The sequence below is a fragment of the Pteropus vampyrus genome, unplaced genomic scaffold, assembly GCF_000151845.1.
Source record: "Pteropus vampyrus isolate Shadow unplaced genomic scaffold, Pvam_2.0 Scaffold274, whole genome shotgun sequence".
Classification (NCBI taxonomy): domain Eukaryota; kingdom Metazoa; phylum Chordata; class Mammalia; order Chiroptera; family Pteropodidae; genus Pteropus; species Pteropus vampyrus.
This window is the reverse complement of record NW_011889055.1, coordinates 57,433-83,967: the sequence shown is the minus strand read 5'-3', so window position 1 is coordinate 83,967 and position 26,535 is coordinate 57,433. Positions and strand designations below refer to the sequence as shown.

Genomic DNA, 26,535 nt, shown 5'->3' with positions numbered 1-26,535 from the left:
GCTCGCAAAGTTCTTTCTTGGTCTGACCGTCAGGCTTCCCGGTGCCCTCGGCATGCAAAGCCGCGAGTTCTCAGAAGGGCACTAGATACAGCTCAAGAATTATTGTCCTCCCTAGAAAAAGGGGACACACCACCGGTTTCTAGGGAGTCTGCGAAATTCCATCTCGTCAGCCCAAACGCTGCAGTGCAAGCTCGGAGGGCGGCCGGGGTCCTCCCCAGACTCACGCCTGAGGCGCCCAGGCCGAGTGACAAGTACACGGAGCCCAGAGCACACGGCAGCGGTGTCCGCCACAGCACATCGGCACACTCAGAGTTCTGCCAGGCATGGTCCTGGCAGGTCGGCCGCCTCCCAAGCCACCGTGGGTTGTGCGGCAGGCAGGGCGGAGACTCCAGCTGGACCACACAGCCCCGGGCAGGGGACAGCGAGCTCCAGACGGCAAACCCTGGCAGGTCTCACGCTGTCCAGCCTCTCCGGGCGCAGGCTGAGGCGGGCCAGCCAGGTGCAGGATTGTGGCCCCGGGGCTGGCTGGACCTTCGCGGGCAGCTGCTCAAAGCAGCAGGTGACATCATGAGCCACCAGAAATTTTAAGGATAAAGTTAAGTACAGGCACCCAGCACAGTGCCTGGCCAAGCTATTTCTTAAATTATTTTCCAAGTGTGATTTTGTTAGGCAGTTTTCAGCACCCTCCCGAGTCTGGGGGTTAAGCTGCTGAGGTACAGCAACACAGACGAGGGGGAGGTTTTGGGGTGCTGCCATGTGGCTGAAATGGCACGATGTTGACAACCACAGGAAGAGAAGAGGAAGGGTGAGCACAGGACGAGCTGGCACCTCAGGCCTCCGCAAGGCCGAGGGGGTGGAGCTAGAGACCAGGCTGTGGACCACACGCTGGGAGCTGGGAGCGCGTCTAAGAGGGACGACCGGTCACAGGTGAGGTTAGCCCGGAAAGCGGCCCGAGGCGCGGCCTGGCCCGCAGTCAGTGAGGACCAGCTGGGCTCAGACACTGAAAGGCGACAAGCCTCGCTGGGAGTGACCCACACAAGGGGACGTGCGACAGGGTGAGTTCCGAGGGCCAGGGCCTCGGCGAGTGTGGGGTACGACCTGCACTCGGGGTCCAGATGCGCAAGTGTCAGGAGCGGTCTGCCCGCAGTGTCTGGAGGAGCGTGGTGCGTGCTGTGCCGTGCGTGGGGACGCGCCCGTGGGACTCGCCCTTTGGAGGAAAGGGGCTTTGACCTGAGGGCAGCACTTCCCACACGGCCCGTCCGGGGTGGCTGCCACGGCGCTGACGGCACCGTGTAACTGGTCTCTCTCCAGATGACCTGACCTTTTTCTTTAGATGTTAAATGCTACATTAAAAAACACACTCGAGAAAGCATGTTTGTACACCGCACACCGCCTGAAACCAGGCGGGGCGAGCACGCACCCCCGCAGGTACCCCTCCCCGAGCAGCCGGCAGGCGGCTGCCGCTGTGGCCCTTCCCCTGCCCAGCCACCGTGGTCTTAGTCCCCGTTTACCGCCATGCCCCTGAAGTGCCGACACCGCGGTCCGCTCACGGCAGCCTCACCACAGGACACGTGTGGAACCGCAGCCAGGAGGGCCCTGCCCGGGCAGACTGGGGGCCGCGTGCTCCCTGGCGGCCGGCACCTCATCGGGGAATTTCATACTCACCTATCAGGGCTCCCAGAGAAACACACGACCATGAACAAGTCGCCATTCCTCACCCCGGAATTTCAAGTCCAAGCCTCTCGATTCCTATACAGACACCCATCTGGATTCATCGAGCCAGATCTGCGCTGGACCCCGATTTCTTACTCCCATACAGCTGAGTAACGATGCTTATGTCTGGCCACCTGCTACCAGCCCACAGACAAAGCACGTCTGCTATGTGTACTTAAGAATTCTGTGTATTCGGTTCCCATACCTGAACCGGAGGCTCGAAGCCTACTTCAAATAGGGAAACTGGGCGAAGGAAAGACACGACCCCCCTCTCTCCAAAGAATGCGGTACTCGGCATTTGAAAAGTTTACTGAAAACTTTTATTGTAATCAAAAAGTGACATAACGGGGTTGTGATGAATTCAGCAAATCGCTCTGCTGACGTTTCAGAACTGATACCAGTTTCTGCCAGGCAATTAAAAAAATCCAAATGTGAAAGTTTCACAGTACAGTAAACGCCACCCCAACTAATCGATGGTGGGTAAAAGGAATAGGCCCTAGCGAAACCGCTCATGTCACGTGGTCACAACTCACATTCTGTACAAAAGTTCGTGTTATAAAGCTCTGATGTAAAAATCAAACAATCAAGCAGCAATAGTTTAAGTGCAGCACAGGGTCTTCCATGTCGTTATTTACAAGGCTCGAGTCTCTTTACATTATAACAAAATTTAATACCGATGACTTAGTAATTAAGTCAACTTAAAATCTGCCGTCTACACGGTGGCAGATCGCGCTTTTTGGTCGTCTTTCTCCTTCTCCTTCTCCTTCTCCTTCTCCTTGCCCTTCTTCGACTTCTTCTTCTTGTGTTTGTGTTTCTGGCTCTTCTCCACGTCCGCGTCGGGGCCCGCGTGCTTCTTATGCTTCTTGTGCTTTTTATGCTTCTTGTGCTTCTTCTTCTCCTTCTTCTTCTTCTTCTTCTTGCTGTCCTGAGTCTCCGCAGAGCTGGCGCTGCTACTGTGGCTCCGGGTCTGGCTCCCGGAAGGGCTGTGACTTCTGCTGGGACTGACGCTGGGGCTGCTCTGGCTGTGGCTCCTGGTGACGCCCGTCTGGCTGGCGGCGGCCGCGTCCACGCCCTCTCGGACTTTCTCCGTCCCTTTATCTTTCGGCTCCTTGGAGACTTTCCCTGCAGCGTCTTCCTCCTTCACAGACACGTTGCTCTCGCTGTCGCTTTCGTTATAGTCTGGTTCGAAGGCAGCTTCGTCGGTTTCTCTGGTCAAGTCGGAAGAAAGCCGCGAAGAGTGACTCGACTGGGGTTTGGGCTTGGCCGCATTCTTGTCGCTCTGCCCGGTGACCTGCTGCTCCTTCTCCACCTGTGGGTCTGGCGGGTTCAGTACGTGAGGTAACTTAGTGCCACCGGACTCTTTACTGTTCCTCGCTTCTGCCACGTGCTTTTCACGCTCCTTACAAGGGATTTTGTCGACGGGCTTCGTCTCCTCACTCGGGCGTTTGGCGTCGTAGGTGGCTTTGTGATCGTGAGGTTTTTTGTCTCTCGAGGGACTGGAGTTGCTCTTTTTGGAGTCTCCCGTTCCCTTTTTGGGCACGTCCCTCTCCTCCCTCGGCTTCGCCTTCTGCCCGGGCGCAGGGTCTTTGCTCCGAGGGGGCGAGTCCTTCCGTCCCGCCTGCTCGCCCCTCTCGTCCCTGCGCTTGGAACCCGAGTGCGCCCTGTCGTCGTAGTCCGCCTTCCTGTCCCTGCTGGGCGTGAAGTCTTTGTGCGATGAGCCGCGGCTGGAGTCGTGCTTACTTGGGGTCCTGGTCTCTTTGCAGGGCTGGGGCAAGCTTCGGGAGCCCCCCTGCTCGCTCGGACGGTCCGAGCTGCCCTCTTTCTCGGGCTGGCCGCTGCTCTTCCTCTTTTCAGGGTTCTCCTTCTCCACCGCGGAATGATCTCGATCTTTGCTTTTCCCTTTTTCACTCGATGCGGAGGTTTTCGAACTTCTGACCTCGGGCTGCGTGACGTCGTGGCTCGTGTCCTTGGGGGGTTTCTGGGTTTTCTCCGACGGCTCGCCCTCTCTCTCGGCATACTTGACCGTGTTGGCCGGTTTGGTGCCGACGTTTTTGATCACACTGGCCGGTTTTCCGACGCTTGGGACAGGCTGCGTGGACTTCACGTCTTCCTCTTCGGATTCGAAGTCGTCTTTGTCCCATTTGGACTGAGGAACCTGGATCATGATGATGACGTCCTCGGCAGGAGCGGTGTTGTCGTTATTGTATTCTTCCATGGTCTTGATGACGGTTCGCTTCGCATCCGTCTTTTCTTCGGACTTCCTCACGGGGCTGCCTCCGGTCGAACTCGTACTAAAAAGAATTCAAACGTTTTTAACGAATGAGGAATTTACTATCGTTAAACTCTGACAGGCAAAAAGGCCAAACACGAAAAACGCGCTTTTCCCTCTCAAAAGCAATCGCTCTGCTCAGCTGCAGACATAAATGCGTGCGGCTCCCCCACCCCCCGTGACCCCATCTTTAAACTTCTCCATCCCCGAGAGACCGGAGCAAACTGGCCTGACCACCGACACGAGTGTGCTCCTCTCTCTCACACACGCGCACGCTCACACATACGCGTATTCACACGCACACACACGCACGCTCACACGCATTCACACCTGCCGCTGTAAGAGGCTCCCGCGTGGCCAGAACCGGAAGCCGGCCGGCCTGCCCCCCGCCGCCCGCCCCCCGCCGCCCGCGGTACCTGGTGTAGTCCACGAGCGTGGAGCTGGGCCCCTCGGTCCCCGCCACCTTGCGCCTGGCCTTCCCCTTCGCCTTTTCCGGTTTCGCCTTGCCAGACGCCGACTCCACTTTCTCAGAGGGTTCCTTCACGTTAGACACGTTTTCCGTGCTTCCTCCGATTTTTTTACCAGTTTCTCTGTTGAGCTTGATTTTTTTGGCGGGGGCGGTGGACGAGGACGTTTTGTCTTTTTCTGGGGTCCGGTCCATCTTCTCGACGTCCGGCTCCACCTTGCGCTTCGGCGACGGCTTCGCCAACTCCGCGGCCTCCAGTTTGGAGACCTTCAGCGACGAGGACTCGAAGTCCCTGTCGCCGCCCTTCTCTTCCGCCTTCCGCTTCCTCTTCTCCGCCTTGCCGTCCGGCGGCTTCGCCTTCTCGCCGGGCTTCCTGGCCTTGTCGTCCTTGCCAGCGGGCTTTTCCTTCTCCGCCTTGCCGTCCTTGGCGGGCTCCTTCTTCGCCCTGTCCTCCTTGCCCGGCTTCGCGTCCTGGTGTTCTTTGGCCGGCTTGGAGTGCGCTCTCCTGGGGGTGCCGGCGGCCTTCTCGTCCCTCTGCGAGGAAGACGCCGGCTTCGCGCTGTCCGTCTTGGGCGCCTCCTCCTTGGCCCTCTTCGGCGGGGGCTCGGACCGAGGAGACCGTTCGCGCTCGCCCTCCGCCCTCTCCGGGGGCCCCTTGGCGGGTCTCGCGACACTCTCCCGCTTGGACACGGCGGAGCCGTCGCTCTTCCGCTTCGCCTTGTCGCCCTTCGCTTTCGGTTTCTCTCGCTCCCGCTTGTCCTTCTCGGACACCGACTTGAACGGGATGGAGTCCGCGTCCATCGGCTCATCTCGGACCGGGGTGGCGTCGTCCCGGCTGGGGGGAACGAACAGCGAGTCCGCTTTGCTCTCGTCGCCGCCTGTGGGCTCCCTGGACTTCCTGGAGGCGTCCAGCAGCTCCGGGTTCAGGAGGCCGTCGCCCTCGTCCCCCTTCCTCCGCCGCCGGTGCTTCTTGTGCTTGCCGCCCTTGCCGTCCCCCGCGGCGCTGTCGCTCTCCCTCTCCTTCGACTTGGCGGCGTCCTTCGGGTTGTGGCTGTCCCTGGCCGGAAGCTTCTCCGGGTAGCTGCCCCCCACGTTCCTGCTGCGATGGCCCTGTCCGCCCGCGTAGTCCTCCCGGCGGCCCCTGGTGAAGGGCGAGTTCCTGATGCCGAGCGGGAAGAACCTCTCCGGGGAGAAGCTCTCCCGGTTGGCGGCGGGCCGCGGCTGCGCGCCGGTGGCGTAGCCCTTGTAGTACTTCTCGTACCACTCGCGGTACTTCCGCTCCCACTCCCGGTACCGCTCCTTCTCGAAGGGGTCCCTGAAGTCCACGCTCCTGCCGTAGTACGCCTTCAGGTCGTAAGGCGGCGGGACTTCTCGGTATCTGTTAAAATACTCGCGCTCGGCCTCCCCCTGGGGCGCGGCGCGCTTACTGGGAGACTGGCCCCGGAACGCCTGGGGGGACCGCGAGCGTGAGTGGTACCGCCTGTACGGGGGCGACCGCGACCGGGACCGGTGGTAGCCGTGCGAGCGGGACCGCGAGCGGTAGCTCCGGCTCTTGGCCCGGCCTCTTCGGGGGTACGGGGGCGAGCGGGAGCAGGAGCGCGAGTGCGAGCGGCTGAAGGAGCGGGAGTAGGAGCGGGACCGCGTGGAGCCCGAGCGCGACTTCGAGTACGTGTACGAGCTCCGGGAGTACGACGAGCCGCTGTACGGAGACTTGGACCTGCAGGGCAGACGACACAACGGGGACGGTGAGGGGCGCGCGCGGCAGCGGCACACACTCAGACTCTAGCGTGCTCGCCTCACGGTCCCACCTGTCTCGACTTCGCGTCTCATCTTAGGTGACCGCAGAGGCGCCACGGCCTCTCCGGGAATGGAATAAAGTACACGAAGACCAGAGCGACCGCCGCTACACGACAGAGTGAATCTTAACGATCAGAGTGAAGCGCATTAATGTACCGTGAGTCATGCGAGCTAATAAACTGAACGTTTAAAGAGATGCCAATTCACTTAAAGTTTGCGTCCTAACTGATTACTTGAGCAGGAGTAATTTTTTTTTTTTGGTCCTACTGGCCAACGGTCTAGCTTTGTGAGAAACCACGTTTCAAATGTAAGCTTTAAAAACGTCTTTTGACCAAACTTCCAGGGAGTTTTTAAGATTCAATTGTTCTGTGAGACAGCGATGTGCGTCCTACCACACCTCACGAGCAGGGAGCGGTAGCCTTAGGCGGGACGGTCCTCAGAACCGTTCTGGGGCTGCTCCCCCGACTTTCCTTCCACAAACATTTCCCAAGCATTCGCACTACAAATAACTTGGAGGGACGAGGGCAATCTGACCCCCCTGACTGCCAGTTCTACGCAATGGAATTTATGCTGAGACATCATTTCGATAAACAGATACTGGGAAATATGCTACATCTCCGTCTGTCTGCCTAGATGGAATCGGGAAAATTCCAGAAGTGCGGTGTTACGCGTATCCATAGCTAATCCCTGGATATCAAGGCCCCGTTTGTGACTCTGTTGTGAAGGCTTGCGGAACACTAACCTGGAAAATGAGCGCCTACGCTCCTTTTGAATCTTTTTGTATTCCATCAATTCCTTAGCAAAATCATTTGTAAACTCATCTAGCTTGGACTTTTTCTTTTCCCTAGTAAAATAAAGTTAAAGAGCGAAAGTTAACAAAAACCATTTAAGAACACTAACAAGACAAATGTAATCAGATCATGAATGAAATGAATGAATTGCCATTAGCTTTCCGCCTGGACGCTCTGAGTGACTAGGAGCCCCTGAGGAGGTCGCCTGCCCGGCTCCCGCTCAGTCTGCAGGCGAAGTTCCTCATGCTAACTGGGAGCGCGGCGGACCGCTCCGGGGACACCCGCGAGGTGCCACGTCACCATGGGGGCACGAGCGCTCCGGACGAGGACACTTACTCTTCTTTCAGTCGCCGCTGCTCTCTATAGAACTCTTCCCGGGACAGAGGTGGTGCTTGTGTTGTTGGGATGGTGTTTGAGTGAGCGGTCTGCACTCCTGACGACACCCAAGGTGCTGACAGATTGGCCGGGGCGGGGGGGAACCCCGGGGGGGGGACGCTGTAGCCAGCGGGCGGCGGCTGGCCGGGAGGGAACTGCGGCGAGAACTGTGGCGGCGGGACGCCGGGGGGCAGCGGCAGTGTGTGTGGGGGGGGCGGGTACAGCGGCGGGGGCGGGACGGGCACAAAGACCGGCGCTGTCGGCAGTGACGGGCCTTGCGTCCTCTGTGACCTCTCGCTGTGGTGGCGTCCACGGTTTATGCTTCTGGAGAAATAAATTCCAAGATGTTATTCCCTCACACTAAGCGCACCTGACAGCGTGAGCTTGTCTCTTCTAGCCGTGCTATTTCCACACTTCACAATGGAATGGGATCGACTACGTGCGTGGCCGTGGGGACATGATGTGACTTGTGTGTGCAGAGCCCTATGGGCGGCCCAGGGATTGGGGGGGGGGCAGCCGCAGGCCACCCTGGGGCCACGCCGTGTGTACACACGCTCGTCCGTGAGGTGCAGACTGTCGCCCCACGGTGGTCTGTCCTTACTTCCTAACCAGTCCTCTGAAAAACAGAAGACCAAAAAAGTTTAAGAAGACACTTTCTATAATCTTCCTGAGAGAAGGAAGACGTGAGAACCTTCGAGGAGCAACGGCCACACACTGGTTTTAACACGAGCAACCGACAACAGGCGGCTCGATACTCGAGGCTCTCCCCCCCAGGCCTAGGTAGGGACAACGGTGCTGGCCACGTGTCCCAGATTTTGCCACGTCAGGAAACGACGGCTTCCTTCTGTTAAGCTAAGGGTTCTGTAAGTTACGGCGACGACGCAGCTCAGCGCCACCTTCCTGTGGGGACGGTCTCGGCATCTGGCAGCTTGGCAACTCTCTCAGTGGAGCAGCAGCACCGCGACAAAGGTGACTCGGGGGGCCCGGGGGCCGAGATAACCCCGAGGGCTCCCTTGTCAGACTCAGGCTCCCGGGGCACCATCGCCTCGTCCCTTCCGCCAGAAAGGAGGTGGGGGAGGGCTGAGCTGGTGACGGCCACCTTGCCCTGACACACACACGCGTGGGACCTCGCCGACTTCCTCCTATCCAGCGTGAGTGAGGTGAGCTGACAGGGAGACCGCAGGCGCCAGAGGGCGCCCGAGGCCGCTATTCAGGACGCTCAGTGTGATCTGGTCTCCCCGGGCCCCGAGGGCCAGCACCGGGGACTCGGCGAGAGGAGCGTAACCGTCGCTGTGTCTAAGTCGTGTCAGTGTGTCATCAGCTCATTTTCTCTCGGACTTCCGGCGAGCCTACCTGTAGCAGCTCCTCTCCCCCCTCCTGATCTGCTGGGGCGGGGAAACCAGATACCCAAGCTTGTTGGAGCTGGCGGAGACACAGACAGAACAGGCGTTAGCGTGCAGACACCCCTCACCCGTGCCGAGAGCTGCCCCACCCTGATCCCGCCCCTTAGCACTTGGCCCAGAGGACATGAGGAAGCATCATGTTTACTTAAAGGGGACTATTTCTTCTAGAAAACATATTGTGACAATAATGACACCTCAATACAGAGCGTCATCTGTAATATTCTATTTCCGTCAGCGTCCTGTGAGTCACTCCGTGAGCCCCCTGCTGTGGAGAGGGGATGAGCCCTCGTGCCCGCGGGCCCATGGAACTCAGCACATGGGGCCGAGAGCATCGCCCCAACTCCCCAGACAAGGACACAGGCCGAGGAGTGGACTCTCGCGCCCACTGTCACATCGCCAGGAAACGGTGGAGCTGGGGTTCAAGCCCAAGTCTACCAGTCTCCAGACCCCGTGTTCTTTCTACTGATACACTCTGCTAGTCTCAGTTAAGGAGCTTTTTCTGTTAGAAATTGGGTTTATCTTTGAAATAAAAAAATCCAAGTTCTAGAATATAAACCAGTTCATATAAATACACAAACCTGTTTATATGGGTTATGTAAACAGAAATAATTATATAGGTAGTAAACGAAAAAGATAAGTAACAGTGATTTTTAATGACAGAACAGCCTATAAAGATCGAACTTTTTTGTATTTCAGAGCAGAACGTCATATCGTATAGATTTTAATATACGATAACATTGCATTAACATACTATTTGAAACGAGAAAGTTTGTGTTCAGTAGACTTTAAACTTATGTATTTACTTACTCAGATTTTGAACAGCCAAGAACAGTTCATTAGGATAATGAGTGATTTGAAATTTAAACTAGTCTTCCAAATAATTTTTAACCTATTCATTAACTGAGATCCTGTCAAGGTCACTACTTGTCAAACATAAGAGTGAAAGAATCTCTGTAAGACTGTACACTTTACCAAGTAATTCTTCATATGATCTCCCATTTGTGACATTTCAGATAAAACTGTTACCATGGCAGGTAAAAGAGGATGTGACCAAGGAAGACCCTTGGCACACGCTGCCGACCGAGGCTGTCGCGTCCACCGCCCAGGCGGACAGCACCCCCGAAGGTGACTTTACACACACTTACTGTTCCCAGCCGGGCCGACCACCTCCGGGACGAGCAGTATTTATTCGTACTGGACCTTGGAATCAAAAATAAACAGAAAGTTAGTAAATGTAGAACTGCATTTAAATAAAGGTAAAATTATTTTCTAAAGGAAAAAAGCTCTAACCAAAACGATGTCGCTCACCGGTCGTAGGGATCAACTGCCCGTGCAGCAGTGACTGCCCGAGCAAGGACGGGGCCCCGAGCACGGGCACCTGGTAGCCCTTTAGGAGACACAGAGAAAAAGAAACCGTTTTTTAAAACGTTAAAGGAAAAACAAACAAAGAAAACACTACTGTGAAAACAAATCTCCAACTTTCTTAGTCAGTAAAACTTGCCTTCTCTTCCATGAGAGCAGTGATTGCAATCGAGGAGGTTGCCTTTGGATGTTCTGACGCGAGGGCCGTGGCTGGCAACAATTTATTATCGGAATCCCTAGAAAATATAATTTATAGCATTGAAAAGTCACGGAAAATCAGACATGGAAGATTAAGGGTAAAAACCACATCTTGCTTTTGACTCTGTTTATGTATCACCGGCACTGAGACTCAGTTAAAGCGAAGACGATGAGAACTTCTGAGGAAAAAGAAAGATCAGACTTCTGGAGAGCTCCTCACGAACGAGTGAAAAGTAAAGAGAAGGGATCTTCTTAAGAAGTGCTGTCTACGGACACGGCAGGTGGCGACTCGGCTCTAAGAACAGGAGAAAGCGTGAAGCAAAGAAGGCCAGAGCGTGCGACAGGAAGACAGAGGACCAGGATTACGTTCTACTGCCAACCCTACTGCTGGCCCCGGGGTGACCTCAGGCGAGCCTTACGCCCACTGGCAACCGGAGAGGAGGCTGACCTTGACTGCGCACCCCCGCGCCTGCCTTTTAAACGCTAGTTGCTTTTTTAAGAGCTTGCAGGGCACCGGAGTACATGGTCAAAGGCCCCTTTCACTTCGAAGGGGCGGGCTTCGAGTTTTCTCTTGTTCCTATGTAATTATGCTCCAAAACGATCGTTCCCCAAGCCCCCCACCTCCTGTCCGGTACCGGGAGCCCCAGCTCATGCGCTCCTCCCCCTCCCCCGAGAACCGCAGAGCTGCTGTGGGATGCGGTTGGTACTCGGGGGTGGGGGTGGGGGCCTGCAACCTGGGGATGCTGGAGCACTAAATGGCCTCTCGGAAGTCGAGCACGGTGGCCCACGGGGACGCACACACTGCAGGTCACCGAACAAGCGCTATAGTCGTGGGCGACATAAACACTGCTCCGATAGGGAGGAATGCGCACTCACCGGAAAGGCCCGTCTGACTTTTCCGAGTGGACCGATATGGAGACTGTGGCGGTGATGTCGGGCACGGGGGCTGGGGCGGAAGACACGCTGCCAGGCCCGGCGGGGGCCAAGGACGACTGGCTAGAAGTCAGGGAAGCCAGCGAGGGCGCCGGGCGGGCTGACGAGGACGTGGCCGGGATCATCAGAGGGTCCTGCTGCCTCGGCATTGGCGACCGCATCAGCGGCTGCAGGTTCCGCTGGATGAGCGGGCGTGGCGGCGGCACTGGGGGCGGCGGCGGCGGCAACTGCTTCCGCAGCCTTTTGGTGTAACCGGTTTCATTTTTGAAGTTATTAACAGCCTGCAGACACCAAGCAAAGACACGGAGCTGTGATGCAGCACTCACTCAGGGAGCGTTACATCGTTCGAAGGTGATGGCATTTCTTGTAGGAGGGCCGCCATAAAGGCGAGACAGCTACCTGCCGTAAGAACTTGTTGGCGATTAAACCGTCAGGAGAGACGTCGGTGTGATGGCACGTCGGACACGTGTGGTCCTCTGATTCCAAGAGCGCCGTCCTTATACCTGTGTAAGCGGTGACAGAAACGCAGGCTGTTCAGTCGCGTTCCTGGTCTCAGAACACGCATCGCTGCCCGCTTCTACTCTCGGGTTAAAAAGCTTAGAAGTAAAACCCCGCCCCCAGCGCCCCACTGCTCCGCTCTAAGCGCCGCCTCGCAAACGGAAGTCGCGACTGGGAGCCGAACAGTTACGTGGACGGAAAAGGCACGCTTCCCCAACACGTTTCTCTCTGTTGAGCCCGTTATGAAAAACGGAGTGTTATTCAGGCAGAAACACCAAAGACGTCTACACCCCAGCAGCAGGGGTAACCATCGGATCCACCGGCTATGCAGTGCAGCACCGCACTCAGCAATGGGGCTTAAGCCACCTCCTCTCTCGACTTCGGTCCTCACTAGCGGGACCTCGAAACACACATTTAAATTTCAGAACGAACTTTAGAAACGAAAACAATGAGCAGTGATGTTTTCAGACGATGCCACTTTCACCTGGATGAGCGGGGCCGAGCTCGGGCTAAGTGGCGGGGTAAGGTGCTGCTGCTGCTGAGACAAGGCCGCAGCAGGCCCGCGGTGCATGCCGGGGGCTCGTCCAGAGTTCTCCATCACACGCAGGAAGGCGAGAACAGCCGCCCTCGTCAGCCGCGGGGCAGGGGCGGGGGTCCATCGCGAACCCCCAGTGGACACCTGAACCCTGCTTGTGTTTCCCCACACACCCCCTTTCACTTTCGGGAGCGGCTTCCAGCTCCCTTTCAGGCCGTTAAGAAGCACGAGGAGGGCGACAGCACGATCTGCCGGCCCAGGCGGCTGCTCAGTGACTGACGCGTGGGGAGCGTGTGCAGAATGGACGCAGGGACGAAGCGATGGCTCCCGTCCCGGGTGTGACAAAGCTGGATGGCGTGGCATTCCTTCACCGCCGCATTCTAACGTGTGAATCGTCTACCTCTGGGATCTCCCCTTCCCTGTTTTCGGAACGTGGTTAACGGGGGTCACTGAAACCGAGCAATGGAAACCACAGGTGGGCCGCCAGCTGTTCTCCACACGCAGGACAGGGACCCGGCCATTTCAAACACGCAGGAAACAAATCCTGCGTCTTCTAAAACCCCAGTGGAGTCACCCTGACGAAAGCGCAGGAGGGACTAACTCTAACGTTCAAAAAACAAAGAAGCTGGTTTTGTTTTTTTAAAGCAGCGAAAACAGGGTTCCTGCCATTAGCCGCGCTATCAATCATCGCATTTCACACTGTTACTGAAACACGGGCTGCTGCCCAGGGCCCGTCCGCGGCTCCTCCTCACGGTTCCGCCAGCTGCTGCCACTGTCATGTGGCACGCGACCCGGGGAAGGCCCCAAACGCGCACTCCCTGCCTGCATTACCCGTCAAGCTCTGGGCGACAGGGGCCCTCAGCTGTTACGTTCTGGGGGAGCCAGAAGTTAACCCCTGTACTTCCAACAGTGCCGGGGTGGGGAGGGGCACCCCCGCGTGGCCCAGGGTCGCGCACACCATCCCCAGGGGCGTGTCTTACACTCGTCGCAGTAGCTGTTCCCACAGCAGGGGATGACCACGGCGTCAGTCATGATGTCCTTGCAGATGAGGCACAGCAGCTCGTCCGGGATGGGGTCGTCCTCTTCGGAGGACGAGGACGGCTCCTCTGGCAAGAAGGGTGGCTTTTCTTTCTTCCCGATCGCGTACGCTTCGCTGTGAAAGAGGTTTCAGCGTTTGTAATGCTGTCGGGAAGGGAGAGTCTTCCCGATGGTCGTGTGTCCGACCGCACCACGAAGGGGACTCGCGGTCACACAATGCCACGTTAGCTGACAGTGTGAAACCTTCCGACACGGGGGGGCGATTACGAACATCGTCCCTCTAAACAGACGTAAAAACAAAACCCTCGACGAGTACAAGAAGAAACAAAGGATGCTATCAACGTGGCGGAAAGGACCTCAGAATTCCTAAGTCTAAGAACGAGGTAAAGTGACACATCCGTGCCGTGAAGTTATATGCCAGTGGCAGAGATGTGACCACACCCCGATGACGTTTTCTGCTACCCCACCACGTCTCCCCTCCACAGTAGGACGGCCCCTAAGCCCTGTGGGGTCTGAGAACGAGTGCCACAGCGGAGAGAGTGACACCAGTACAACTAAGGGGGCAGCAGGTCGCCGACCACGCCGACGACAGCCCCAACTGGACTTCAAAACCAGTGGTCTACTTGTAATTACTTTAAGAGAGATGGACCTGTTTATAGCCAATTTTTACTTAAATGATTAGAATATACGTGACGACAATTTTAAGTGACACCTCGTCGAACATTTCAAGTTCTTGTTTTCTTTTGTAGAAATGCATTTTGCTGAAATACTGGGTATTAAACATATTAAAACTATAAAAAACCAAAACATGCTATTGTCAGACTCGCCACCGCTGCCTCCAACGCCCCACCTCCTCTGCAGCCGCGCACGCCTGTGACACCCAGGAGTCCCGCGGGAAGCCCCTCTAGCTCGTCCAGGGTCAGTGTGTTCATCTCCATGCTGACGGAGCAGGTACCTGAGGTGTGTTATCTGTGCTGTAGGTGCTCCACAGACATCACCACGACTCCAGAAATAAGTGTCAATTTGCTTATGCCCCACCGTTCCCAATTTGTGAAAGAGGAGTCTCCCACTGCCCAAAAGAGAGAAAAGAAAAAAAAAAAGAGGACAAGAGAGGATAGAAAAAGAAACAGAAGAAGGTCTGAGTTGCTATCGCTGGTGTTCGTGGAGAGGGTGAAGGTTTCGTAGCAAATATCCGGGCTCCCATCTCCCCATCTCTGCTGTGTGTTTGGCATGAACGGGCTCTCGGTGCAGCGGTCCAGAGCGGTGAGCTGAATTATTAGCTAGGGCCCCGCCACGCGTCTCCACCGACACGCTCGGGCCTCCGCATGATAAAGACCAGTGCGTCCGGAGGCCCGAGAAATGCCTGAGCTGGAAGGAGCGTGACGACAGACTGCTCCGAGATGGGCCACAGAGACACGAGCTGGTGATGGACAGACAACGGATGGGGGTGCAGCCGAGAAGACAGGCGGGGCTGGGGTCTAGGGAAGGTCAGTGCTCATCTGCGGACCGCAGTGCCGCACAGCGCAGCGGGCAGCCCAGGGCAAGCGTTCTCGTGTACAGTGTGTCACTGAGAATGTGGACGTCTAGTCCCTAAACTGGCGTTTCTCAGGGTGGCTTCATCATTTCCCGGAACACCTGATGAAAACGCAGACTCGGAGCCCTATCCACGGCCTCTGCGTCGGACCGCAGGGCACCCGGGTCACCAAACCCTTGTGCAGATGTCGTGTAAGCAGAGTCCACAAAACCACTTCACATTGCTGTGCGCTACGTGAGTCCGCACCACCGATAGTAATAAACAAGGTAACGAGAAGCATCAACGCGAGCTGGTGAAGCGGGAAGTCGCCCCCCTGAACCACACCATCAGGGTGTCACGTCTACCCACCTCATTCAAGAGTGGCTCGTAAAATCCGGAAATACATTAAAATTAGCATTAAAGTACAGTTTATAGCTCACAGCTGCCTGTAACTGACGGCTGACAAATAAGCCACACCTCAGAAGCGCGAGGCTCACACAGGCGGGTACCCCCACCCGTCACCCCCCCTTCCTGGCCCCCAAACCTGCCGCAACACCTCACAACTTCTACTGTCAGGCCTTGTTTCTCAAAATGAAGATACGTTGGCCTTGTGTGTGGGGAGCACGTACGATTGTGTGGGAGCATATACGATTGTGTGGGAGCACGTATGATTGTGTGGGAGCACGCACGTGGCTGAGGAAGAAAGCAGGGAATGACAGCAAAACACTTAGACACGAGAAAAGTGGCGCCTGGAGGCCCGAGGGCCCCAAACCCATTCTACATGTGCCTTAGATGGAGCAGACTGCAGCCTCTCATTCACGACGCGGGAGCAGCCAAGTGACGAGCCCGAGTCCGTGAGACAGACAGGGCAGTGGCCCGGCTGTGGTCCCCGGGGACGCAGGCGCGGGCACTTACGCGTCTATGGTCGGTATGGCGTATTTCCCCGTGTTGGTAAGCATGGCCCCTTTCATGTTGGGGTCCTTCACCTCCATCATAAAGCTCCTGGGGATCCCCGTGCTCTTCTTAATCCGGGGGCCAGACTCGAAGTTCTTATCCTGCCGGGGCGGAAGGGAGAGAGGAGCAGCGGTCACCTTCACTTCCCACCACCGACCACGCGGCGCTTCCCAGCCGTTCATGACTCACAGGACCTCTCGTCACCCTCCCGACAGCCGTGCGGGGAAGGACCGGTGTCACCCCGTCTCGGGGGAGAACCACCAGCGGGCAGGAGTCAAGACATGTACCCAAGCTCACTCAACTACTGAGTGGCAGGGCCGGGACCTGAAGCCTGGCCATTGGGCTCCGAGGCTGTGGTCGTCCGCCTCTGCGCACGAGGAGGCAAGTGTCTACCCGTTAAAACGAGACGGCTGATAAACAGTTCAAGAAAACCGTGATGGACCGAGGCTCGTGCCCCGGACTTACCCCATTTGTCGGGCAGTTCTTAATGTAATGGCCAGGTTTACCGCAGCGGAAGCAGGTGTAAGACGGAGGTGGCGGGCCTAGGGGTTTCTTCATGTAACTGAAAGGGAGGAAGAAATCACATGTACACGAGACTTGGTAAATAGAAAAAAAGGATGCTTTGATTGGGGGAGACTCCTCCCCGGAGCAGCGATCGGCATAAAGCATTCGTGAACTTACTTGATTGGGTCGTATTCATGGCCAGATTGCGACATCATCGCTTTAATTTTATCTTCTTCGGAAGCATTGGCTTCAGCCAGATTGGCAGTCTGTTTAACAGGTAATTGTTTGACATACACATTAGAAACACATTTAAGACCACACAGCCAAAGACAACACCACTCATCCTGTAAAGAGCAGTATCTACTCTTGCATAAAAACAGCCATTTACATGTCTAACCTACAAGAGGCACTGGGAATTCCTCCGGTGTTTGGGTGTCAGCGGGGCTGGACAAAGCCTTTCTGGGGGCACTCAAACCTTAGACCCTGTTTGTACCTTGTGTTCAGATTTGCACGCGAGGCCTCTAAGAGTTAAAAACAGATTAAGTTAGGAGAGAAGCACTTGATGCTTTTCAACCTTAAAAGTACTTCAAGTGTCACAGCATGAGGACTATAATTTATACTGACAACTTGGAGGTGGGCTTGTGGGTAGAATCACTGAACACATTACACAGCAGATGTGAAAAGGCAGAGGCTCGTTAGGGACTCGTGTCGGTTTCAAATCGCGTGCAAGGCACGCGCACCGAGCGTTCCCAATCTGGAATCCAACTCTCCGAAGTTTTACGAACTCCGTCTTTAAGGTGCACGCCACAGTCTAGGTATAAGCAGGGTCTAAGGGAGTGAGTCCTAAGAACCTGAATCTTCAAGCGTCTAGCACTCGAATCAGCAGCCACTCACTGGGTTTATCTTTACATTCATCCACAAAACAAGCAACCAGTTTTAACGTTTTATTGTGATTTTATATACAGAGAGAATGCTTAACATTAACAGAGCTCAGAACAGCAGCAACGTTTACAGAAAACTGGGTTACAGATGTTGAACAACTAATTTGTTTGAACCCAAACATTAATTTACAAATAATTGGAAAAAAATCCCCCAAACCTCCAAACTCCCCGACTGCCTCCCACAGAGAAACACGGTAGGAACAGAGCCAGACTTAAATGCGGTCCTTACAGCACATAAGGGTTAAAACAGCAAACTAGAAACTGCTAACGGTGTTGTCTGTGCTAAACTACTTCACACTAGAAAATTGAGAGGATGGCTTTAGCCCGCTAGATGTTTTAGAGTCACCAATGTTAATGTTTCGTTTTCCCAGAACAGTTACTAGGACACCTGTATGTTACTAGGACACTTCGGGAGTACAGTCTGGGGAGAAGGGAGAAAGCCAAGAAGCAGATAGGGACGGCACTAATGGAAAACCCACCAACTCATGAACCTCGGTTGCTAAATTTGGTTTTATGTTTCTGAGAGTAGGGAAAAAATAATTTTTGGAAAACTTCCTTCTTGGCCCTCAAAAATCTTCCTGTTCCGTAATATATCTGCCTTTTTGTAAAGGCACGATTCGCCAGCTAAATCTATGGTTTTAAAAAGTAATCCATCACTAGTGCTTTCCCAAATAAAAAGTACACATTGTGAGCAGAAAATGCAAGCAATCTTAGAGCAGAACATGGCATATACAATGATTTCAGGAGGTGACAGTTTGCCTCTCTGCCAGACACACACATGGGTATATTTCTGCAAACAGCTTTACACATTAACACAATTCATGTAGTCTGTGTTCAAACAAATTAGGTTGTTTAAAACTTCTTCTAAATGCAGACAGACTACAGGTCTACGGCATAATGAAGCAGTTGGATCACATTTAAAATGCTGGCCTTCGGGGGTTCGATTCAAATACTCAAGAAAGAATCATACAATCGTCCGCGTAAAAAGGAAGCTTCTACTTGGCTGCTTAAAGAAAGTCCACAAAATTTACGGCCCAAACCAGGGAATTCCTCCAGAACCTTGTTAGTTTCCAGTGTATAATTAAACACATGTATGAGGGAAAAAGCCAAGTAAGTGTAGCTTCATGTGTTTCTTCCGTCTTGAAGTTGAAAATGCTCCGACATTAGGGTGGGGCTGACAAAATCCTCCCCCCCCATCTTCTCAAAACCGCACCTACTCTTTACAGGAGAGTAATAATATGTACAATTTTTTTTGCCAAAGACCTCCCCTCCCCCAACCCCTCAAGACAACCGCTCCACATAGAAAGTACGATGCTAGGAAGTGCACGTTTTCAAGAACATAGATATAGATGTATATATACCTTTGTAAGCTGGGCCAGAGAAATAGATGCAGAAGGGTCATCCATCTGTTCATAAAAGATTAAACACACATTCAAGTTCCACAGCGAGACACATGTGAGCGCTCATCCAGCCCCGACCGCCACTCACTGCTCAGACACTGCGCACCCCACAGAACGCGCCACGGCTGAGCGCGCCACCGCCCACTCACCACCTCGCCCTGCACGGGGGAACGGCTAGCAGCTGGGGCCCCGCCACAACGAGAAAGTGTGTGAAGGACAGTGTCACCGGGGCACTCTGTCCAGAAGGACCAGGTGCTCAGGAAGACGCCTGTCTGTCAAGGGTCTCTGCGCTCGCGGAGGCGCGAGGCAGGGGGCGGGGAGGGGAGGCCTCCTGCCCCTGGGCTGCCCTGGCTCCGGCGGGCGTAAGGCGAGCGGCCCAGGAAGGGCGCAGGCGGTGGCTTCGATGGGACAAGTCCCGCCTAACTGCTGCTACTTTGTTCCTTTCTTTGAGCAGGTACTGCTCAATCCGAGCAAGCTCGTTCACTCTCCCGTACAGAGTGACAGCTTCTCGCCAACGCAAGCAGGGCCTGACCAAGGCAAACGAAAGGGGGAAACGAGGTGCGCTGGGCAGGGCGCCCCTCGTATGCACCCCACGTGGGCGAGTGCCACACACGAAGGAGGTAAGAGGGTTTGAGAAAATGTGTTTTCATATGCGGCATTTTGAAACTTTTCATTGGTTGGCCCCCGCCCCCATTTTAATGTGTGTGTGTGTGTGTGTGTATGTACACGTGTATATGCACACATGCACACACACACCTCTCTCCAGGTAGCTGAAGACACACTTTCCCTACAGGTGTACCGAAACAGGGCTAAGCTCCCTACGTAGTAGCAAGCAGGTTGCTTATTTAACGTGTCATACGCCTCTCAGGCATTAGCGGGCAGAACTCTCGTTTAAAACAGGGAGAAGAGAACAAGACCTCTGGATCAAAGAAGAAAAAACAGAGGAGTGAATCTTCAGCAGGCATTTCCCAAGCGGTCCAGGAATTAAGAGTATTAAAAGCAGCTTGACTTAAGGGGACCAGACAGAAATGTAACGAGGGTTCTTAGCACAATGCCCACCACAGGAGGAATTCGATAAATGCAAATAAAAAGTGTTGGCTAAATTTAAAATACGTCTTATAAATATCTTAGGGTTTTAAAGTGAGTTTCATGGGACAGTATTACTGGGACGTTCACTTAAACAAAAGGTTCTCAGCTCCACACTGAGGGACCAGAGAGGTGTCAACACGCCAGCCCCACGTGCCTGACACGAAACCCGCCGATGGGTTCACCCTCTCGCCCAGCTCTGAAGTTTTCTTGCCTTGAAGAACTAATCTCAAGGGGAAATCAAACCAATTTTGAAAAGAAAACAATACTCTCTTCTGATCCAGAATAAATTCTGACCTATTCGATCTGTTTTGAAGAGGTTACATTTTACATCCACTAGGAATCATTTGAATTTAAGTAATGAGAGCTGAATCAACCATCATCTATACTGTTTCTAACCAATGAAACACATTAACAGCCTTTAAACACAGTCCGTTACCGTCTAGACTAGACTAGGAGACTGAGCAGTTCCCTAGAAAGCGATCGGTTACGTTAACTTTCCTACCGCTGGAACTAAAAAACCATCACTTTTGTCCCTGTCACTCTGTCCTGTCACCCTTAAGATGGAGCTGTCTCTATGTTCTCATGCCAAGCTTTCTCGTCCTTTTTCTCACGTTTTTGCCAACTTACTAGTACCATGTATTTATTGAATTGAAAGTGGCTTCAGATATTCAATGGCATCTAAATCACTTTTTTTCCCCACCAAATAATCACCACGGCACCTAAATACCTTAGAATCCACAAGGCAAATTTACGACAAATTTGAAAGGGCATCCAATTGTTTTCTACATATAGCAAGATACTAAGAAATAAGTGATAAATGCTGACAAGGAATGGTTTAAAAATGACTAGAGACTTATATGTACTGAGCATCCGTAAGTACAGTAACTCTCGGATTACTACTGATAAAAAAAATCCACATTAAAAAAAAGCAGTCGTCAAAATTGATCGATGCACCCTGCAGACATCATTAGTTAACCTGCCTCCTCACGTCTAACTTGCAGTCTTGCTCCCGAGAGCAAGAACCTGAAATCTGTTATGCCAAACGTTCCTGCTTGAAATTAAAGGGCCCCACACCACGTCATCGGATGTCGTTAGTAAGAACAGCGTCCGGCTCCGGAGCCCCAGCGTGCAAGGGCAGCTACGTAAGCGAAGCTGAGCAGCAGAGAGAAGCGGCCGCCCTCGATCCGGCTACGGCGCCGAGAGCGCACACACATTCGCTCTGACTGATTAATCGGAGTCAAGACCTGGGTCAGCGACCACCTCGCTCGGCTTTCGTGCATGTGCGCAACACGTGATTCTGTAGTCTCCTAAGACGGGCACAAATCACACTCGATGAACCCCTTCTCTCACCCTCAATGTCAGCAAATGTGCCCCGAGCAAAGAAATGAGGGGGATATCAAGTTATCTAATGTCTCCATTTCGGATCCTTCTACCTAAAATTAAAGCCACTTTTAAAGTACTAAAGAAAAAATAAAAAATTAAAAAATAAAAAAATAAAAAAGGAAAAAAAAAAGAAAAAGAAAAGAAAAACCTAAATAAGCATAAAATAAACTGCTTCTTGTAAGTGTGATACAGACATGCCAGGGAACACGCAAGGCTAAAAGAACGTTAACTTTATTTATGAACATGTGATTTGTGTTTATACACATGCTAATAAACAAAAAGGAAATAATTGTTTTCAAGAAATAAAACTTCATCTGAATTAGTTTAAATACTGTATAAAATGTACTTTATACAAAATGTGTTACATTAACTACTACAGTCACCAGGAGAGTCAGTCTATTTTGTGCTAGCATTTGGATACATAAAAATCAGTTTTAAACCAATCACCAGCAAAACAGAAACTTGGACAGTTTTTACAGCATTATGCTAAAAAAAAACCCATATACCCCAAAAACGAGGGGGGACCCCAAACACTAAGAGTTTTGGAATCATTATATTTAGTTCCGAGGGAACTAAAGGCTGTATGCTTTAGAGAACAAGTTCAAAGTTCAGATACTCTAAGTTACCATGTTTAAGATCCAATGGTTAGTGAAATGCCTGATACACAATTAAAGATCAGTAGTATTTAAAAAGGGTAAAGTGAAACAGCAAGCAACACCCTTGAGTTCTAAATGAAGATTTCAGACGTCTTGTATCGCGTACAAACCAAGCCTGAGCAGTCCAATGCTTAGAGAACCGTCAAGTTTACAGAACCGGGTTACTGCAGAACTGTGCTCGGAAACAGACGTTTCACCCCACGAGTGAGGAATGTTCACTACCTTTCACTTAAGAGCTCAAGGTCAAAATGGTGGAGACTTAAGGTTAATTTGTGGTAAACATCGAGATATCCCCCTGGGGAAGGGAAGCTGTCTTTGATAAGCTACAGCTTTCGATTGGCTTACAATTAATGCAGCATTTCAGTATCTTAAGGGAAAGGAAAATACTTTCATTGGGACGACTGAGCAGATTACCAGTGGAAACCTTGTATTAAAATTTGAAAACAATGCACTCAATTGTAAAAATCGTCAAAATCATGGAGGAGACAGCGACACGCTCGCGGCGGCCCAATTTCAGGTTTCGCTTTAGAGCGAGGACATGAACAGAACAGGAGCTCGGAATCGCCCAATAAAAAAACTAAACAATAAGGATGCTCAGCGGCCCCGGGGAAGCCTCTGCCACGTGGCGTCTGAGCTTGGAGAAAGCATCGAACTTTAACGCGAGCTTCACATTGTGCTAATGGACTTTTCAGAGCCATCAGTCAGGCAGAAAAAAATCTAACAAAAACTAAGTGATACAACGTGAAAATGGCAAAATATACACTCCAAACATTTTTTATTGCAAGAAACAAAAAGCACACAACAGCCTGTACATACATACAAAGTACTAACTACAGACAGACAGGTGCAGGGCATGTCGCCATGCCCACCGGTGTAAACCTGCACGGTCCAACAAGGCTCATACATGAGCTGTACAACACAGTGTCATACAGGGAGAATGCTCTCAGACTTAATATGGAACAGCGTTTTTTGGGCACAAATCACCCATTTCTACAAAATAAGTGTGCAAAATATGCCACATATATCCAGATTCAACTGAGCTGTCATCAAAACACATTTTATTTACAATATGTACTATGATCGGTTGGATATTAACTTCTAAAATGATTTACTTCACTGCTACATTATAAAGGTAAAAGCATGTGTAGAAAAAGTGTGAGATTGTGTTTTTACATACTGCTTTTGAAGTTCCCATCACTGGTTCAGTTCGACTTCTAAAAAACAAACAAAACAAAACTACCGTTAGTGCTATGCAGCCACTTAGGAATTTTTGTGCTAAAAAAATCTTGATAGATCTCTCCAATTACACATTTCTAGGACAACAATTTTCCCTTGACACGATTTAAAAACAGCCAATTTTCGAAATAATAAATATACTACCTTAGATTAATCTTTACCACCTTTGAACATGAACAGTTTAAGATGCATTTGTGGTTAAAAAAAATTCCCATACTGGAGAATTCTAGACTAGGTGTACCTTGCCACTGACAATTAACGTTTTCCAAAAGGCAGTATGAGGGTTTTGTTAAGAAACTTTGTGATTGTTTCTTAACAGACAGAACAATGAAATTGTACTCCCCCGGCTTTGACAGGCACAGAGGTAAACTTCTATACAACAGGTTTCTAAAAGCAAGACCGCTGTTAATATTTAGAATTTGGATCTTGGAGAAACTGCTGTGCTCCAAAAATTAGATTTCAAATCCAGAAAGACAAGTTGATGTTGATTTTCTTAATTTGATGAAAACTTTATTGATATTGATGTTGCTTTTAAATTTATGTGCTATTCGACAGTTAACTTTAATTTCTTAAAAAGTCTCAAAGCAATGACCAAAGATAAAATAAGAATTTGAACTTCCAGAAAAATGCAATAAAGTCTGACAGAGTTATTTTAGTAAAAAGAACGAGTTAAACGATTACGGAGAACTGGACGATCTGACTTTTAAAAGCACATACAAATAAGCCTAAGAAGAAATTCCTTTAAAAGTCCACACAGGAAATAGGCAGGGGTTAAGTTGCTAAATATAGCCTTTAAACGCTTAGTTTTAGTTTTAAATTTACACTATCCTGACTATAGAGAAACGTCAGCATCTGAAAGGAGTCTGTAATTTTGAGCATGATTTGGAAGTCCTGAGATAAAAACAAAGTTCTCATTTTCTAATATTTGCTCGACAAACTCAGCCGGCTTCTGAGACAAATATATTACAAAGGAAATCATACAGTGAAATTAACTCGCAACTCCGTGAGAGGCAACTTCTTTTCCCATGGACTTCAAATAAATTCTCTCCCCAGGAGCTTCCGAGTATCAAAAAATCCACTGAAACTCAGTGCTTTAAAAAGGCACTTGGTAAACAAAAGAAAGTGTAATTTCTCACTAGATTTCAGGAATTTTCCCTTAATGTAATTTAAAATTACATTAAGTTAAAAGCACAGAGTTCACTTGGTATTTACAGCAAAAAAGTAAAAGTATTCAGCTTTTTTAAGTTGTTACCATACAGAAGATGTCTGTCACACAAAAGGCCCTCCAAACTCACTTTACAGCGAACGAGAACACTCCGAGAATGAGCGCCTGCCCCCGGGAGGGAAAGCTCCAGGAAGCGGCACGACCTCAAGTCCAGGAGCACACACCATTCCCTAGGACCGGCAAGCTCCAGTTTGTCATTGACCAAAAGCAGAATCTGCCGCAATTTCAAATAAGGTTGCCTAAGGTCAAGGGGAGACTGCAGCCGTTAGCCCAGGCTAACCTCTTCACACACGACAATCCTGCTAGCGCCGGGAAGACTCCAAGGCGGCGGGCAGCTCAGAGACACAGAGTGCCGATTCCACCCTTCGGGGTCTAGTCCCCAGGGACTGCCGCTTCTCTGCTCCCACACAGCCGCTACCACGTGCCGCGCACTGTCTCTCGCGGCTCGCTCGAGCTCGAGCTGCGTGTTCACGTCCCTATTTTGTTGTGAAGACTCCGAGGCAGGCCTAGGTAACTTACCCCAGGTCACACAAGTGGTGTGAAGCAGCAAGTGAGTCAAACCCTGGTGTGAGCCCAGTGTCTGGGCTCACAAACCCTAGAGACTACAGCCTCCCGACAGCAGCCCCTCATTCACGGGGCGCGGACGTCGGCATTACTGAACACTCTCGAGGCTGTCAAGATATTCAGGACAGGTCTCTGGAGACTCACACACGTTTCTATAACAGTGGAGGGAAAGCGCACAGGCAAATAAAAACAAGGGCGCGGAGATGCTGTTCACTGTTGGAACATCATTTCCTCGTGTCTCGGAACATCGCCGACACGGAGCAAGACTTCCTCCCAGGAGCTCTCACTCCTAACTGCGGGTTAAGTCTCCTCGACTGGGCAAAGAAATCAGAATAAAACCAACTAACCGTCCTCACAGTTCTAAGGACTGAAAAGATACATTCACCAGAGTACAAGAATGAGCTCAGTTCTAAAATACACTGTTCTCTCTCTCTCTCACAAAGGTCTACGTTGGTAACTTAAATGCACGGAACTTGATAAACACTTACATGACATATGTCTTGCTTGTAGATTTAACACCTCCAATAGGAATTCTTCTAACAATCACAGATGAATTCTTAGGAATTAGAGCATTATCATCAGTATATTCTGTAAATAAAACAATAGAGCTGAATTTCTATTTGGGCATTTGGGCAAGCTCAGTCCTCAGGGATTAGAGAACCCCGACCAAACGTAACTGTGGGGCACGGGCCGGATGCCCACGCGCTCCCGGAGACCCCCGCGCTGTCAGAGCACCCCAAGCCACGTGGCTTCTCAAGGGCGCCACGCCGTGTCAGGCCGTTCCTGGCTCCGGCACCTCCGCTTCTGTGAATCCCAGAATCTCAGTCAGACTGTCACCCTCTAGTTTATTTAGCCAGTAACGCAGAACATGAAGAGAAGCTGCTCTTCGTAACAAAGAAGTTCCGTAGCCCCCAGCCCCTAAACATCAGTATTACTGGGGAAGAGCCCCCTCAAATTATGACTTTTGAATGCAGGAAAAAAAAATTTTATAATACAGAATTAAAAGTGGAATCCAATTTTGGATAGAATGTTGATTCAAGGAAGGGCCCTCTGAGGACTTGACATTTGAGACTTAAAAGACTGAAGCCAGACAGATGTGCAAAAAAGCTAGACAAAGAATGTTTCTGATAGAAAAGCATGTGGAAAAAATGACACGAAGGGCCAGAATAGCTGGAAGAAAATGAAAGAATGATTTGAAATACAGATAGAAAAGTACAGACTGTATACTGATTTATATTTTGTTTGTAAGTACAATAGAAAGTCACTGAAGGATTTTAAGCAAAAATGATGATGATTTATATTAAAAACAAAAAAATGGCTCTGGTATCTAAGTGGAGAATAAACCAAACCCATAGGGAACTGGAGCAGAAACAGGTGCCTATGAATAATGACGGTCTGTGCTGGGACATGACAGACAGAGACTCGGAGACTCAAAATGCCCCAAGGTAGCGCCCGCAAGGCGGGCGGGTGATCTGTACTCGGGAGCGGGGCGAAGGAGAAACAGAGTCACGCAGAACTGCTGGGTGAGCACTGATGTCACCCCGGGACCACAAATGGAGAGCATGACTGGATCCTATTTTTCTATTACTTGCGATATTTCTGCAAGAATGAAATTTAAAAAGAAACTGGACCAAATAATTCGACGATGGTTACTAAAGAAGGAACTTATAAAATAATCGAAAAGATTATCCA

General features: G+C 51.6%; 1 protein-coding gene across 4 annotated transcripts in view; it reads right to left on the bottom strand.

Moving 5' to 3' along the window:
* Window positions 1–2,010: 2,010 nt before the first annotated feature.
* Window positions 2,011–26,535, bottom strand: part of RBBP6 (RB binding protein 6, ubiquitin ligase) — a 28,414-nt gene continuing 3,889 nt past the window's right edge. The window contains exons 2-18 of one of the 4 annotated variants that reach the window (XM_011375503.2): window positions 25,332–25,431; window positions 22,996–23,032; window positions 18,652–18,696; window positions 16,527–16,615; window positions 16,311–16,407; window positions 15,807–15,946; window positions 13,321–13,493; window positions 11,707–11,810; window positions 11,251–11,588; window positions 10,316–10,412; window positions 10,105–10,201; window positions 9,960–10,014; window positions 8,765–8,833; window positions 7,373–7,735; window positions 6,988–7,089; window positions 4,399–6,165; window positions 2,011–4,004 (exon numbers count right to left, since the gene is read on the bottom strand). In XM_011375503.2, the coding sequence (XP_011373805.1) occupies window positions 2,426–4,004; window positions 4,399–6,165; window positions 6,988–7,089; window positions 7,373–7,735; window positions 8,765–8,833; window positions 9,960–10,014; window positions 10,105–10,201; window positions 10,316–10,412; window positions 11,251–11,588; window positions 11,707–11,810; window positions 13,321–13,493; window positions 15,807–15,946; window positions 16,311–16,407; window positions 16,527–16,615; window positions 18,652–18,696; window positions 22,996–23,032; window positions 25,332–25,431 (5,252 nt within the window). In that variant the 3' untranslated portion in view covers window positions 2,011–2,425. The remainder of the gene's footprint in view (window positions 4,005–4,398; window positions 6,166–6,987; window positions 7,090–7,372; window positions 7,736–8,764; window positions 8,834–9,959; window positions 10,015–10,104; window positions 10,202–10,315; window positions 10,413–11,250; window positions 11,589–11,706; window positions 11,811–13,320; window positions 13,494–15,806; window positions 15,947–16,310; window positions 16,408–16,526; window positions 16,616–18,651; window positions 18,697–22,995; window positions 23,033–25,331; window positions 25,432–26,535) is intronic. The other 3 variants (XM_011375504.2, XM_011375505.2, XM_011375506.2) reach the window with 3 other exon arrangements.